Here is a 15,505-nt window from a genome sequence, read left to right on the forward strand (position 1 = left end):
TTTTAATGATGTCATGTTTCCTGTGAAGTCTTTGTTTCTATAGATTGTAAATTTCTGTTCTGTATCACTCTTGGGGCCTTTTTACTTTTATAGAAGCCCCCTTAATATCTCATGTTGGGCTGGTTTGGTGGTTATGAATTCCTTCAGTTTCTGCCAATCCTGGAAGTCCTTATCTCTCCATCAATTCTGAACGAAAGCCTTGCTGGATAAAGGATCCTTGGCTGCATGTTCTTCTTTGATAGAGCTTTGAAAATACCCTGCCAACCCTTCCTGGCCTGCCAGGTCTGTGTAGACAGGTCTGACGTTATTCTGCTATTTTTCCCTCTGTATGTAAGGATTTTCTTCCCCCTGGCTGCTTTCAATACTGTATCCTTGGATCTAATATTCACGAATTGCACTATGACATGACGTGGTGTAGGTCTGTTCTCACTGACCTTGGGAGGGGTCCTCTCTGCTTCTTGGACACAGATGCTTGTTTCCTTTGCTAGATTAGGGAAGTTCTCAGCTACAATTTGTTCAAATATCTCTTCTAGATCTCTTTCTTTCTCCAACCCCTCAGGGATGCCTGTGATTCTGACATTGGAACGTTTCAGTGAGTCAGTAATCTCCCGTAATCTACATTTTTCTGTTTCTGTTTTAACTTTCTCTTCTACCATCCCATTCTCCAATTCACTAATTTGTTCTTCTGCCTCATTTACCCTGGCTGTCAGAGCATCTAGTTTAGACTGCATTTGATTCATAGCATTTTTAATTTCTGCCAGACTCGCTCTCATTTCTGCCCTTAGAGATTTTATATTCTCGTTAATATTTTCATTAATAGTTTTTTCTTTTTTTTTTTTTTTTTTAAAGATTTTATTTATTTATTTGACAGAGATAGAGACAGCCAGCGAGAGAGGGAACACAAGCAGGGGGAATGGGAGAGGAAGAAGCAGGCTCTTAGAGGAGGAGCCTGATGTGGGGCTCGATCCCAGAACGCTGGGATCACGCCCTGAGCCGAAGGCAGACGCTTAACCGCTGTGCCACCCAGGCGCCCCAATAGTTTTTTCAAGCCTACACATCATCTTGACCTTTGTTACTCTGAACTCCATTTCTGACAATTTGGTTATATCCATATCCATCAGTTCTGTGGAAGAGGCCACAGACTCATTATCTTTTCTTTGCTGGGGGGGGATTTCTCCTCCTCATCATTCTGATGAAGAGAGGTTGTGGGGATGCCCAGAGCCCAAATTATTGACCAGGACACAGGCAGTGTGCATTTGTTTTATAGGGAACTTAGGGATGTCGGCTTCTTTATTTTTCAGCCTGCCTTCTTGGGGAGGGGCCTGCCGCGCTGATATTCAGGCAACCCTGTTTGGGTAGAGTTATCCCATCCCCTGCGAGGGGGGATGGGGATGGGCACACTGTGAGCTGCTATTTCCGGGCTTTTGTTCTCTGGCGGCTTTCCCTGGCAGTTTTCTGTGGCTCTTCTGAGAGTCAGAGCAGAATTGGCCGAACCCTAGCCTCTGTCTCAGAACAGAGAGATCGCAGTCAGCTCTCCACCGAGCTCTCTTGGCCACTTTAACTCTGTTTCTGTCAGTGCTGCTAAAAACCCTGCATCCACCCAGGATGTGCGCTCCACACCCGGCGTCCCAGCCCTCACTTCCAGGGCCCGCGAGCCTCTGTTCTTTGTGCTTCTAACACCGCCAGCCGCCCCCAGTTCCCGCGTGCACTCCCGAGCTCCCTGTTTCAGTTCATGTGTGCTCTGGAGCTCCGGTTTTCAGTTTGGACACGCACGCGCTCCCGAGCTCCCAGTTTTAGTCGGGTTCCAATGAGCACTCCAGAGCTCCGGTTTTCAGTCTGGTCGCGTGCGTTCCCGGGCTCACGGTCTCAGTCTGCTCTCTCCCAGATGCCGGTCTGAGAGTCCGGCCCGCTCCCCAGTGCAAGTGACTACTGCTTCCCGGTGCCCAAGCGTGGCGGCTCCCTCCCCCTTCTGTTTATCTTTCGATATCTGTGTGCGGTTTCACGGCTCCCCGTTTCGTACCTCAATATTCAGTGCTGGAGATGTTTGTTTGTAGAGATCCAGACGTATCTTCCTGCGTCTCAGGCTGATTCCGTGGGTTTTCAGGATGCTCTGGTACATATCCTGCTTGACTCGGGACCAACTGAGAAAGGGTCTCCTACTCCTCCGCCATCTTTTCTTCTCCTTGCAGAAAGTGGTCGCTTGTCTGTTCATAGAGTTTCTGCTACTCTTTTCTTCGTTCTCCAGTTGTGTTCACAGGTATTCAGAATGGTTTGGTAGCTCTCTCGCTGAATTCCTGGGACCAGACGATCTTTAGGTCTCCTGCTCCTCCGCCATCTTGGAACGCCCCCAAAGTTGGTCTTAAATTACCTAGAGGGCATTACTAACAATCCTTCACAAATAATAGATTGTATTTGTTCATGTCCAGTGAAGCGATTTCTTTGTGGATGTTTCCACTGAAATTTTCAGCAGTTTTACTGATGCCATGTGGTAACTGAAGTCCATGTTGGTTGCTCTTGATTTCTCTGAATCCTTTATTTTGGTCCTGATATGGAAAGATGGCTCCGGAATTTCTTACTAGGAGGACTTTAGACAACAACCAGACAGCAGTCGTTCCTGGCTGAAAGGAAGGGCAATGGAACATTGAACTGCATTTACATCACCAGCATATTGCTTATGTACATGAATTTTATGTAGGGTGTCTTGGGGCATGGTCCTCTCCCAGTCAAATAGAAAGACAAGAAAAAGAAATTGACTATAGGCAATATTAAAGCTGTATTTATTAATGTAAATGTCTCTGTTACTTGTATATTTTTCTAGGACTTAGAAGATCATCTTCAAAAACCAAAAATGAAGTTCACACTGACGCGCCGGTGCTTGGTACTCTTCATCTTTCTAAATGTAAGTAAAACATCATTTAAGCTACATTAATCAGGAATGCTGAAATAGAGCGTATGATTGAATGGGCATTTGCAAGGGTAGACATCTTGCCAAAGCTAAGTTCCATAAGCCAAAAGTTCCTCAAAACTATCATTTCCTTGATATTTTGTTAACGGATCCCTGCTCTGAAGTTTCACAATTTAGATTAGTGTTATGTTTCACTGAAAAATGTGAGCTCTGTTTACAAAAATTTACCATTAACTTGAGATATCTCAAGTTAATTATCCGGAAATTAACATGGAAGGTTAATGATGTTCTTGGGTAAAATGTTTTTCGTGTTAGACAGGTGGATTTGAAACACAGTTTCTGGGCTTCTGTCTTTTTCAAACATCTGAACTGTTTCAGTCAGGTTATTGATTTTAAATGCATCTCTCAAAAAAACTAAGAATCTTAAGTCTTAACAGACCAATGTCACTCCATTACTCTTTCTCTAACCTTTTCAATCATGTTCAATTTATGTGATTTTATATTGTTTTATTCCTAAATGGTTAGCAAGTAGTCAGAACTGCAATTATCTTAGAAAATACTGCTGGGGCCTGTCTGTTTGTGTTTTTGCTAACCCACCATCATATCAGCTTCAACAACACATGAAAGAGAGATGAGTAAATTTTACATAAATAAATTAGGAGTTGTCTTGATCCTTATCCTTTCTAGCTCATCAGAACAACATTGGCCAGTGAATTATAAGGCAATAAAAATCAGTCAGTACCTGATATTATTATATTCACCCAAACAAAACTTGCCCAGGGTTCCAGGATTTACATTATTAATCGATGAGTAGTCATAGGCTTACAAGTTTGCATAAACTATTTCTTTTAACATTATTCAGGGGAAAATATTACTAATATTCCAAAAATGTTCATCTCATTTTTAAGGGAATTTTTATTTTGTAATGTTATACATCAAATAAATGGTTTATGGGTATGATTGTTAACGTAGCCCTTCTGTATCTACTTGGATATTGAATATAGTCTATTTTATTATGTAATATTGTCATATTATTTTAATCTTTGGATAAAATACAGTATAATTTGCTAAAAGTAATCCAGTATTTGGAAATGTAGGTAACTTCATGTCATTGTAAATATAACAAAAACACTTAAACAAAAATATTGTAGTAACTACTAGCATATTTTATTTTGTCTCTAAAGGCCCAAGCCTTATATGAGATTCTATAGTTGCAGAAATAGCGGTATATTCTATTTGTAATTGATATTGTTATTTTTAGAGCTTAAATTAAATCCTGTGTGATCAATTACATGTAAATATTTCTAAATAAGTTTATTTCATAAACCATATAATTACATTAGACAGAAGAAAAGCTATAGTAACTTACTAGGTATGAATAAGAGCATTTGAGTACTACCACAAAGACTACAAAGACTACAGATCATTTTTGATGCGTTAAAAAACTAAAGTAAATCAATTCTATTCAAAACTTTTACCCAATATATCTTAAAATTCAGACATTAAAAGAATTTCATATATTTGAGCCATGGACAGAAATGTTTTATGGTTTGTGGGCATCTCTTTGCTAGCAAACATACTGCACAGGGCACTTGAGTGGCTTTGTGTTCTCTTTGCTGTGACAAACAGAAATTTGCTTCTCTATCCTGTATTTGGAGCATATATTTGATTTGGAGAATTTTTCCATAAAAATTTTTTGATATGTCAGTTTCCTTCTAAAACATTCACTGTGTTCCACATGGATACTCCTCCAAGAAAATTAAATTTTTTGAAAAAGTGATATTGATTTTAATTACTATACAATATTACTTCTTAAATACATTAGTGTGAAAAACCACTATGAGTATATTTGTTGAATTCTACCAACCTGATTTCCAAACACTCTTTAAAGTATCAGTTTGTCACCACATTCCATGAGCCTCAATCTACATTGAGCAAAACCACCCACTCACTTCCTCTCCCTTATCTGCAGTAACACAGTAAGCTTAGAACAGTGCTTGGCACATAGTGAACACTCAAAAATGTAGTGATGAGGATAATTGTAACAACGATGATGAGGATGGACGTACAAAAACTAGATTTTTCTGAGAAGCATTTTGTTGTTAACTAAGTTGTATTCCCTTCTTTGCTTAGAGTTTATCATTATGCAGCAGTTTTGTTGTTTATATAATGCTTGAGTAGAAAGTACGTAGGACACCAACCATCTGATCCTACCTGGAAGAACCAGGGTTAACACTTTACAAAGTTCTATTTTATCCTTCATTATTTTGAAAAGTATAAGTAACTGAAAACTACAAATAATTCCAACATCTACATTGTCAGTATTAAGGAAATCCTGTTGGTTATATCAATTTGTGGATTCTAGAATCATGTTCCTTTTAGAGCAGTTCTGTCCGTGGCAATCATTAGGAATCTTTCCCTTCAGCACTGTAGCATGGGTTCCCACATTCATTAGGTTTAAAGCAGTGCAGAGATGGACAATTCCTTAAAGTTCTGCACAGAACAGTCCTGTCATTATTTTGTCTCTGTGCTTCTAGAAACCACCTGTAACCCAAAAGTAGGCTGGTTGTCTTACATCAAAGTAGGAATTGCTTGACTACATGACCATTCAACCCAGATTGCTTCCACTGGACTCCATGATTAGTGTGCACAAAACCTAGACTGTAAGCCCCATGAGGGCAGGGATCTTGCCAGTCTTGTTCACTGATGCATCTCCAGCACCTAGAACAGTACCTGGCATGTGGGAAGCAAATTATTTATTACCTGAAAGAACCAGTGGTGTTTCAGCTGAGGACTACAGGTATTGGTGGCAGCTTGGTGGTCGTATGTGTGGCGCCATTTACTTGCACCTTTAGGAGTGACATCACATATACGGCGGCTAAACTGCTACATAGGACAACAATTAAGGGGCTGTTTTTTGTTTTGCTTTGGAAAAATCATGTAAGATGGCTTGTATGCAAAGCTTTGAACACCAATCTTTATCCACAAAAGCAATGTGCTCTCAATATCTCATCTCTATCCTCATGTGAGCATAAAATATTTATTTACGCCCCCCCAAATATATAATATAAGCATAATACTTATGACAAGTAAAATATTTTTAAGTCTTTCACATTGCTTGGTAGTCTTATCTAACCACTATGCTTCTATTTGGCTTCTATATTGCTGAAAACTATACCACCTCACTAGCTATTTTTATTGGTATGAAATCATCAGCAAAAAAGTTTATATGTTCAATGAACTTTATGAAATTTGTATAAATATTATTTTCAAGCAGTAGTAATTCCATTATTGGAATTTTATATATATATAATATATAATATTTTATATATATATAATATATATATATATAAAATAGTTACCTATGTCCACATACATAGACAGAATGCCTCAATGTGTATGTTATTTTCAGAAGAAAGTCCCTGAAACATTCAGTTACCACTGGAAAAATTCCATCATCAGTGCTCACACACGAACCAGACAAGGAGCGGACTCAGATCACTATGGCTCATCTACGACAGAAGTTCTAATTTCTCATTCCTTCAGTGTTGAAACAATCTCTATTGAACCAGGCTCCAAACCAAGTTCACTGGAGTTTGTTTCAATATTGCAAGAATGATCAGATTGACGCTACTATCGTCTGCATGAACTACACCTGCTCTTTCAGATGGTCGTATCTGTACTGTTACTGATGTTAAAACTGCATTAAAACAAATAATGCTGTAATTGAAAATATGAGCACAGGGTTTTCCTCTTGATATCTTTGCACATAATGCCTCCCCATGGCTCCCAGGAACATTTCTTAACTGGCTGCCCAGTCCATTTAAAGATGGAATTCAGAATGTTACTTCTGGAAGGAATGACAAACTTAAAATAGTCCCTAATATCTAAAATATAAATATTTATCTAAGACATCACATTCCATCTTCTAATTTGATTTGAATATGGTGAGAAAATGGCCCAGAAATAAGTAATATAACAAATGATAATTCTCATGTCAATGAAAGATTCTAAGAATGGAGCCACAAGAAATCTAAAATAGATGCACAAGTTTAGCCTATAATTAATATCTCTCATTGTGAGGACACAGTGATCTATTAAAGACCATGATTATGTGATCTGTAGTGAGATTATTAAAACACACATAGACACGTGCATTCGTACAAATGTAGGCTCGTACGATCCAAAATGAAGCCTTAACATGAAATCTCTTCAAAAAAATGTGTTTTTTTACTCCCAAACCACATTCCAATTCCTGAAGGAATATCTGAGCATTCAGTAATTGATGATTCTTTACCATTCACAATTTCTGGTGTCAGGAAATATTTTATAATGTCGGTCTTTCTTGTTAGTCTGTAAGCTCCATGAGGGCAGGATCTATGCTTGTTTTATTCAGCACTGTTTCCTCAGCTTCTAGCATAATGCTTGACTTACTAGTTTCAATGACTATTTGCCGATTGGTCTTAAAACGAGTAAGAAAGGGTCATATGACAACAGAATGATGTTCAACTACATTGGTAAAGGATTTGTACATTTTAAATAATTTCTGTCAGTACATTAATTTCTCTTTTCATTATCATACATTCAAGAGGCATTAAAGTTAGAAATAATCCTAATATTTAAAGAGTAGTGTCAGCTATATTCACAGTAAGTATCCATCTAGAGTTACAACAGTAGTTAAGTATTCACCCTCTTCTGTTTGTAAGCAATTTCTACTTAGATGGCTTGCTGGCACCTTCAAAACAAGTACAAAAGAGAATTCACTTTCTTCCCCCAGTAAGGTTTTCCTTTCCCAACTTCTCCCTTCTCAGGGCACTCCCATTGTTTTCCATTATATGGGTTAAAATATCAGAGCTATTTGACTATCACTGTTCTCCTTTCCTATATTCAAATACATGTTTTTCTTATCTGAGAAAGTGCTGAGGGCTGTGCTTCCCTGCTCCCCCTGCATGCAGTGATCTAGTCCATGCCTTCGGCTTCCTGGCTCCCTCCCCAGCTCTGACCTGTGGATGTCTGATGCCCACCACATGAATTTTACTAACAGTCTCCTTTCGCAAACTTCACTGGTCAAAAACCTGCGTGACATCTTTATTTTACTGTCATGTTGTAATAACATTAGCTAAAATGTATTGAGCCTTTCATTGCACCACTCACTTTGTATTCATTTTCTCAGGGCTCTGTATTACCTGATTTTCCTTGACTCCATTTCTTACTAATCCCCCAAAATGCTCCCCTCTAGGAAGGATGGTTTCCTTACAGTGTCTCACACATGCCATTTGCTGCCTCTGGGACTTAGACGCATTCCTTTCCCTCCATCCAGAAAGCCTTCCCTCTCCTCTGTCTGTGCAGGCACTCGAAGTCCAAATCTCATTCGACCTTGTATCTGTAGTTGTCCCTGACCGTTCTTGCTCTATGCCCTCTGTCTGTTCTGACTGGTTGTTGTATCATGCATTGTACAGTTTAGCTTTTAGCGCCATGCCATCTTAGAGGACAGGATGCCCCCTCTACACAATGACATGCACTGGAAAACACTGCAGTTCTACTATGAGTAGCCTGATGTATACAGGTCAACTTAATAAAAATGAGTTTGTTTTAGAGACTGTGAGGCATAGAGAAAAGTACATAACACTATTTCTGCCATTGATATATTTGGGGAAACTTTAATCTTAGAATAATTTAGACAGAGTAAAGCCAAATAAAAAGTGTTCTTAACAGGTGTGATAGAAAGAAAGCAGAGAGTGTTCTTAATCAGAAGAAGAAAAGTTAGTGCAGGCTGAAGCTTGCAGTCTTCTCTGAATAAAGTCTCTATGCAGAACATGGATATAGAGAATCACAGATTCAGGCACCACCAAAAACATCATGGCCACAAAAGAGACTGGAATCTAGGTAAACACAATTTAGGATGATGTGTTAGGTAGTGATCATGACCAATGTCCACCTGTATCAAAAATGCAGAAGCGCTTGGAGAAATATTTAAGATTTACATTGGTTTTTCAGCAGCGAAAATAAATTACCGTGTGTAGGTCATCTGCTGATGAAACCAATTTAAAGATATTAAGGCCAATCATCCAACACAGAATATCTCAGAAGAAGAGATTTTGTTTGTTCTGTGGAATAATTGAGGTGAATTTTTGGCAGTGTACATAATCTAAGCACAGATTTTTAAAAAGCTGAAATAATCTAATATAAAATCTTATTTAGTGCGCTAATATATCTGTTTTTAATAGTGTGACTCATGATTATTAGAAGTTCCAAAGAAGGCAAAATTGATTTAATGTTAGTATTTTTTGGAAATTAGCTTATTTGTTTTGTTTACTTCTAAACTTTACCGTGATAATAAAATTAAAACAATCTTATATGATAAAGAGGTGCATGAGTTTGGGTGGGGGCTATACATTTTCAGTAGTGAATGGAATGCATGTAAATATGAAATTTGTAGGTAGAAATTGTAAATGAAATATAAATATACTTTTTAGTTATGAAGAAAAATATCCTACATTCGTAGGATAATTTGTAATTTGTAATTGTTGCTCATGAAGGAAAATGTTTTCAAACTTTTTGATTGTTTCATTTATTTCCGTATATACCCATTCCCGCTCTGTATAAGTAACTGACTTTTCTTTTTAATACAGCACCCAACCCCAATTCTTCCTGCCACTTCAAATAACACCTATCCTCCCAATATGGAGTCCGAGCCATTTCTGTACGTCCTAGGACGAAAGAAAATGTCGGATGCGCAGTACAAATGCTATGACCGCATGCAGCAGTTGCCCCCATACCAAGGAGAAGGTAAAAAGAAGGATGTATGCAAATATGTGTTGCAAACATCATTAAAGGCTTACTTTCTTCCATGGATAAATATGTGTTGACTAATTTTAATATGCCAGCATTTTTAACAGTGGTTTTCAAACTATGGTATGTTTGTGTATTTCATGCTGGAGACATGTCTACTTTCTTTGCCCAAGTTTACCCAACTGGTTTTGGGCTAACGGCTGCACCTATGACAAAATTACTACAATAACTCAGTATTCACACCTGGCAAGGAGGAACAATACAGGGCTGTGATGGAGAGGAACTGGAAAATGGCAGGAAGGGAAATGGAAAATAGTGGGCAGAGAATTAGCCTCAGGTGAATCCTGTCAAAACCCTGTCTCGGTTGGGTTAACTAGGCAGTATCTTCCCTTAACTGTCAATGGGTTGCCAACTCCTGCTATTCCTTCCTCTTTTCTAACCCCAGTTCCCAGAGGAATTAGTAAAAGCTCTCTCCTAGGCACGCATTGTATATCTATCACCTTCTCTAAAATACTCTATGTGACTGTTGAAATATTTTCAGGGCCAAGCACATTCTATTAGCTATAGAAGACTATGAGATGGCCAAACATCACTACATCGATTTCAGTTCTCTCCCCTCTCCCCTGAAGCATTTGAAAAGTCCCAACAAGATCGTGTACACCCTTGTATATTCTTTTTTTTTTTTTTTAAGATTTTATTTATTTATTTGACAGAGAGAGACAGCCAGCGAGAGAGGGAACACAAGCAGGGGGAGTGGGAGAAGGAGAAGCAGGCTTCCAGCAGAGGAGCCTGATGTGGGGCTCGATCCCAGAACACTGGGATCACACCCTGAGCCGAAGGCAGATGCTTAACGACTGCGCCACCCAGGCACCCCCACCCTTGTATATTCTAAGATAACACCGCTTGGTAGGGTGGAATATTGTTTAAGTATATTCTATTTCTACACATGGTTTGCCTTCAAATAGTTAAAGTTTTAATTTCTAGTTCCTATTTTTAGCATTTTCCTTTAAACAAAAGTTAAGATAATTAAAAGACAGATACATGTTATTCTTCCGTCTGGAGTAGTTTCAGTGTTTTTTAAGAACCTGAAAAGTTGTTAGATGCAGGTCTGCCCAAATGAAACAACAGAAATAAAATTTATTTTCAGAGGTGAAGTGAGAGCAGCCTCCTTCACTTCAGTCTTAATCATTTGGGGAGGTTGAACTTTTGTACTATGATCATTATTTTAAGATTTCTTTTTTCTTTTCTTTTTCTTTTTTTTAAATCTTTTTTCCCTTTTCTATTATTTTCTTTCTATCCCCCCTTCCTTCCTCCCTTCCTCCCTTCCTCCTTTCCTTTTCTTTCCTTCCTTCCTTCCTTCCTTCTTTTTTTTCCTTTCCTTTCTTTTCTTTCTTTTCTTTCCTTTCTTTCTTTCTTTCTTCTCTCTTTCTCTTTCTTTCTTTCTTCCTTTCTTTCTTTTTCTTTCTTTCTTTCTTCCTTTCTTTTTCTTTTCTTTTCTTTTCTTTTCTTTTCTTTTCTTTTCTTTTCTTCCTTCTGACTTCAAAGCCTGAGGCTTATTCTTTTGAATAGACTTATAGAGGCAAATCGTACCTTATGTTTTAGGGTAAATTAAATTTTGAAAGGCGTGAGAAACTACTTGGAGCCAATGCTGATAAATACAAAAACTGCTCAAACCGAGCATTATTTTAGCCACTAAGAAAGTGTGATTCTAAAATAATAAGACTAGTTTTATACATAATCTATTAACTGTCTACAAATGCATCTCCAATAGGAATTTTAATTTTAAATCCTTGGATTAAAAATAGAATTATCCAAGGGACACCAGGATGGCTCAGTTGGTTAAGCATCTGACTCTTGATTTCTGCTCAGGTCATGACCTCAGGGTCCTGGGATGGAGCATCACAGTCAGCAGGGAGTCTGCTTAAGGATTTTCTCTCTCCTTCCCCCTCTTCCTCTCCCCCTGCTTTTGTGCGTGCTTTCTCTCTCTCTCTCTCTCTCTCAAATAAATAAATAAATCTTAAGGAAAAAAAAAAGAATAGAGCCATCCTAGGCAACCCTTTTTAAGGTTAATGGTTAGTAGGATCTATATATTCTAAAGCCATATAGTTTTTTTAAAGTAAGCCTCTTATCCAGGGGTGATACTGCATTTACTTTCACAAGATTTCTTTGCAGCATTTCTGGAGATATTTTAAAGGAAAGATTTTGGAGGAAAGATTCCATACAGATGACATGTATGTCTTTTAAAGAGCAAATGGAGAAAACCCTATAAAAATTAAATTTGATTTCGAGTTGGTAAAGTTAGTATCTTTATTTTGTTGCTGCTGCTGTTCTTTTTAATATTTCCATATGCACGGAGAGATCTCCAGAATAACTATTAAGTAGTTAGATCCTATTGAACGCTGTTAAATCCTGCTGATGATTCTGCAACTTTTTCCAACATCAATATTAATTTCTTCCTGAATCATCAGGTCCATATTGCAACCGCACCTGGGATGGATGGCTATGCTGGGATGATACACCGGCTGGAGTATTGTCCCAGCAGTACTGCCCAGATTATTTTCCAGACTTTGATCCATCAGGTAAAATACTTCTTTTTATTTCATATTTTGCTATGAAGCTTTTAGAACTTTAATGGTTCTGAAGAAAATCAGATTTAAAAGATACCTGTCTAATCATACTCTCTACATGTTTCAGCACTTTCTGAAGCATTTCCTTACTTGAAATATCACCGAGTTGTACAAATATTTCAAGCGCTCCTTATTTTTTAGGTCACATTACTGGTCCATTGTGCACATTGGTCTTCAATTCTAAATGAAAGTTAATTTTTTATATATTTTAAATATTTAATATTAAATTTTATTAAAATTTTAAATGAATTTTTTTAACTGTGTGAAGTTTTACTTAAATGTTGTTTTTCAGTTTTCAACTGTCACACATTTGGTAACTTACGCAAATATTTGGTCTAGACTTTGGGTATACTGGACTGATAGGGCACGCACAATGGAAATTTTAGATAACATTGAAAGTTATATAAAACTGTCATGTGTAAAGGGAACTAAGTCAGAAGGTAGTAACTGTAGACACTTGCTAGATTTCTGTTCCAACAGTAGATTATTAATATATGTTCCGTAAATAAGACTAATGTTATAATGAATGGATCATACGAACATCCAGTTCCACGCCCTGCACAACACGAGCAGTCAACAAATGTGTGTTAGGTAAATAAGTGACACCAAATTGATTTTAGTTATAAACATAACATAGGAATACTTCTTATTGAGTATCATTTTTTACTTTTTAAAACATTTTCATATATATTATCTAAATTTATATATTCACACAATATTTGACACAAAACTGCAAGTGAACCAAGTCTCTGGAGCTCTTACCTAACCCTCTCTTTATCAACAGTCTTGGAAAAGCATTTGAGAAACAGTATTTCTAAATCCCCACACACACTTGTGCAGATTGAAGTACTTTTAGAACTTCCTAGGGAAGACGTGTTTTTCCTTCAGGCCTCAGTCTAGCCCCACTGGTATAATTGGAAGTTGGATTAGGATGCGTACGTAGGCAGGGTAAAGGTCTAGGAGTACCAGCTACCAAGTGGAGTAGGTAAGAACCTAGGGGGCTGATGGGATGTATCTCAGAAACATCAGCTATCCAAATAAATTTGAGGTCTGGGATCCAAGAGGCTCAGTGGTTAGTGGTCAGGAGCAAAGCGAGGAATGTGTAAAGAGATATTTGAGTTGGTGTAACAGCCTCAGTCCAGAGACTAGACACACGGGGGTCAGTGGAATGGATTTGGATAGGTGTTAGTAGTGAGTGATTCTCAACTTGGCTAAGAACCTTGGAAGCTTAACAAAATCCTGATGCCTGGTACCACCCCAGACATTCTGAATTAATTAGTTGGGAGTATAACCTGGGCATGAGGATCTTTTAAAGTTCTGCTTGTGACAAAATGTGCAGCCAAGATGAAAATGTGTTAAGTAATAAAGGAAGTCCAAATAAGAGAGTGGCGGATACCAGAAAAGCTCAAGCAATATACCAAGTAGCTATGCCAGTAGGAGGTGGAACACAGCATCGGATGAGACTGATCCAGATAACGGAGGAATGTGGGTACCAGAGGGGTAAAAAGCAGTAGCCACCTAGCCTCAGGGACCACAGGTGTTGGGGCCAGAAAAACTCTGTTCCAAGAAACTAGATAGAAAATCTGTCCCATTGAAATATTGACTGAGATTAAGATGCTGAAAAGGGAGCACTTAATCTTAGTTATAAAAGAGACCCAGATGCTGAAAGTAAGCTACAGGCACACCACTTAAGCCCTGGTTAGCAGGCGGGGTTTGTTGCTGAGAGTGGAGTGAGCCTGAGGCTGCTGAGTGTTTAAGTGGCTCCAGATGTTGAACTGGCTGGCCGTGGGCCAGGACCCCAGGTAAGCAGATCATTCCATCTCGAGCTCTAGACCTCCTCCAACAAGATGTGATACAACGGAACACAGTAATCCCTCCACACCCCACAGTGCTCATTTTCCTCCTTCCTTCAGTATCCTTTTGGAAGTGGTTCCATGGAAGAGAGAAGATTCAGTCAGTGGAAGGGAATGCCAAGGTTCTGACAAGACGGATCTTCATTGAATTATCTGGTCTGGACTAGAAATAGCATCTTGAAGAGAGGAATCAGTGTTTGTTTCATGCTTAAAAGACTATGAAAAACTAACCTTGACTTTCAGATTTTTCCAAGAGTTGTTTGGTCAGAGTTTCTACCACCTTTCAGGGTCAACCAGCCCATCTCTTTACGTTTGCTCACTGACTATGAATGACAAGAGGTTACTGCACATAGACTGAAAGTGAGAAAACAATCGTCAAATGGTAAAATCGAGACAAGAAAGTTTCCGGAATCCAGATTAGAGCAGAGAAATTAGTCTACCCCGTGTCAGTGTTTAAGAGATGCTTTGGTGCTCCCAACAAGGATGAGATCCAAAGTTCCACCCCAGTAAGACAGAGATAATGAAAATGAGAGTGGGGGGGGGGGCTACTTTAAAAACAAGTTCAGGCCAGCCACTTCTGAAAATTTTCATTGTGCAACGAGAAGGGCTACTCAGCCCTGCCCTGCTCAGCCCTACTTTCCTGTAAACTCTAACTGAATGCTGTTTGATGATCAGCTTTCTGGCTTTAATGACTCTTCCCAATAAATGATGCTTCATTCATCTTGACTTGACAACTACTTTAGAGATAACTTGATTGGCATAAAGAGCTTTTCTGCAATAGAGGCTACAAGGCCATTCCGAAGCAGCAACGGGCTCTTGCCAAAGTGGCTATAATCACTAACTAAAGGGCAAGTTTTTGGTCAGCAAAACAGGGATTTCCAGGCATAGATCCATCTTCTCAGCCTGATTTTTAGAAAGAACCCTCTCAAGTGGGGGACAGATACGCTTCAAAAGAAAAACACATCTTGAAAATACCTGTATCAACAAACTTAAATTGTTTAGGATTTTACCATTGACCCAACACTATATTTTAATGATAAACAAAACAGTTTAATGAAATGACAGAGATTTCATTTTAGAGGAAGTGTTGGGTAAAAGACAGGTCATGATAGAGGGAATAACAGCATTGAAATTCAAAAAAGGCTGGTAGCCTGAAGGAATATGCTAAAAAGTAAAAAGCACACTTAACAAGGATGTATTTAAGGCGATGCCCTTAATGTTGAACTTTACTGGCACAGAGTCAAGAAGGTCAACATACGGTTTAGGACCATGATTCTCAACCCTGATACCCTTTGGAATTGCTGATTTTTAAAATGCGGATTCCTGGT

The 15,505-nt window shown here is 38.4% G+C and overlaps 1 protein-coding gene across 1 annotated transcript in view; it reads left to right on the forward strand.

The window, feature by feature from the left end:
- The first annotated feature begins 2,848 nt into the window (after positions 1 to 2,848).
- Positions 2,849 to 15,505, forward strand: part of CALCR (calcitonin receptor) — a 61,714-nt gene continuing 49,057 nt past the window's right edge. Inside the window, exons 1-3 of the mRNA XM_008686242.2 lie at positions 2,849 to 2,899; positions 9,538 to 9,694; positions 12,166 to 12,276. Of these exons, the coding sequence (XP_008684464.2) occupies positions 2,849 to 2,899; positions 9,538 to 9,694; positions 12,166 to 12,276 (319 nt within the window). The remainder of the gene's footprint in view (positions 2,900 to 9,537; positions 9,695 to 12,165; positions 12,277 to 15,505) is intronic.

This window comes from Ursus maritimus, unplaced genomic scaffold, assembly GCF_017311325.1.
Source record: "Ursus maritimus isolate PB19 unplaced genomic scaffold, ASM1731132v1 scaffold_3, whole genome shotgun sequence".
NCBI lineage: Eukaryota > Metazoa > Chordata > Mammalia > Carnivora > Ursidae > Ursus > Ursus maritimus.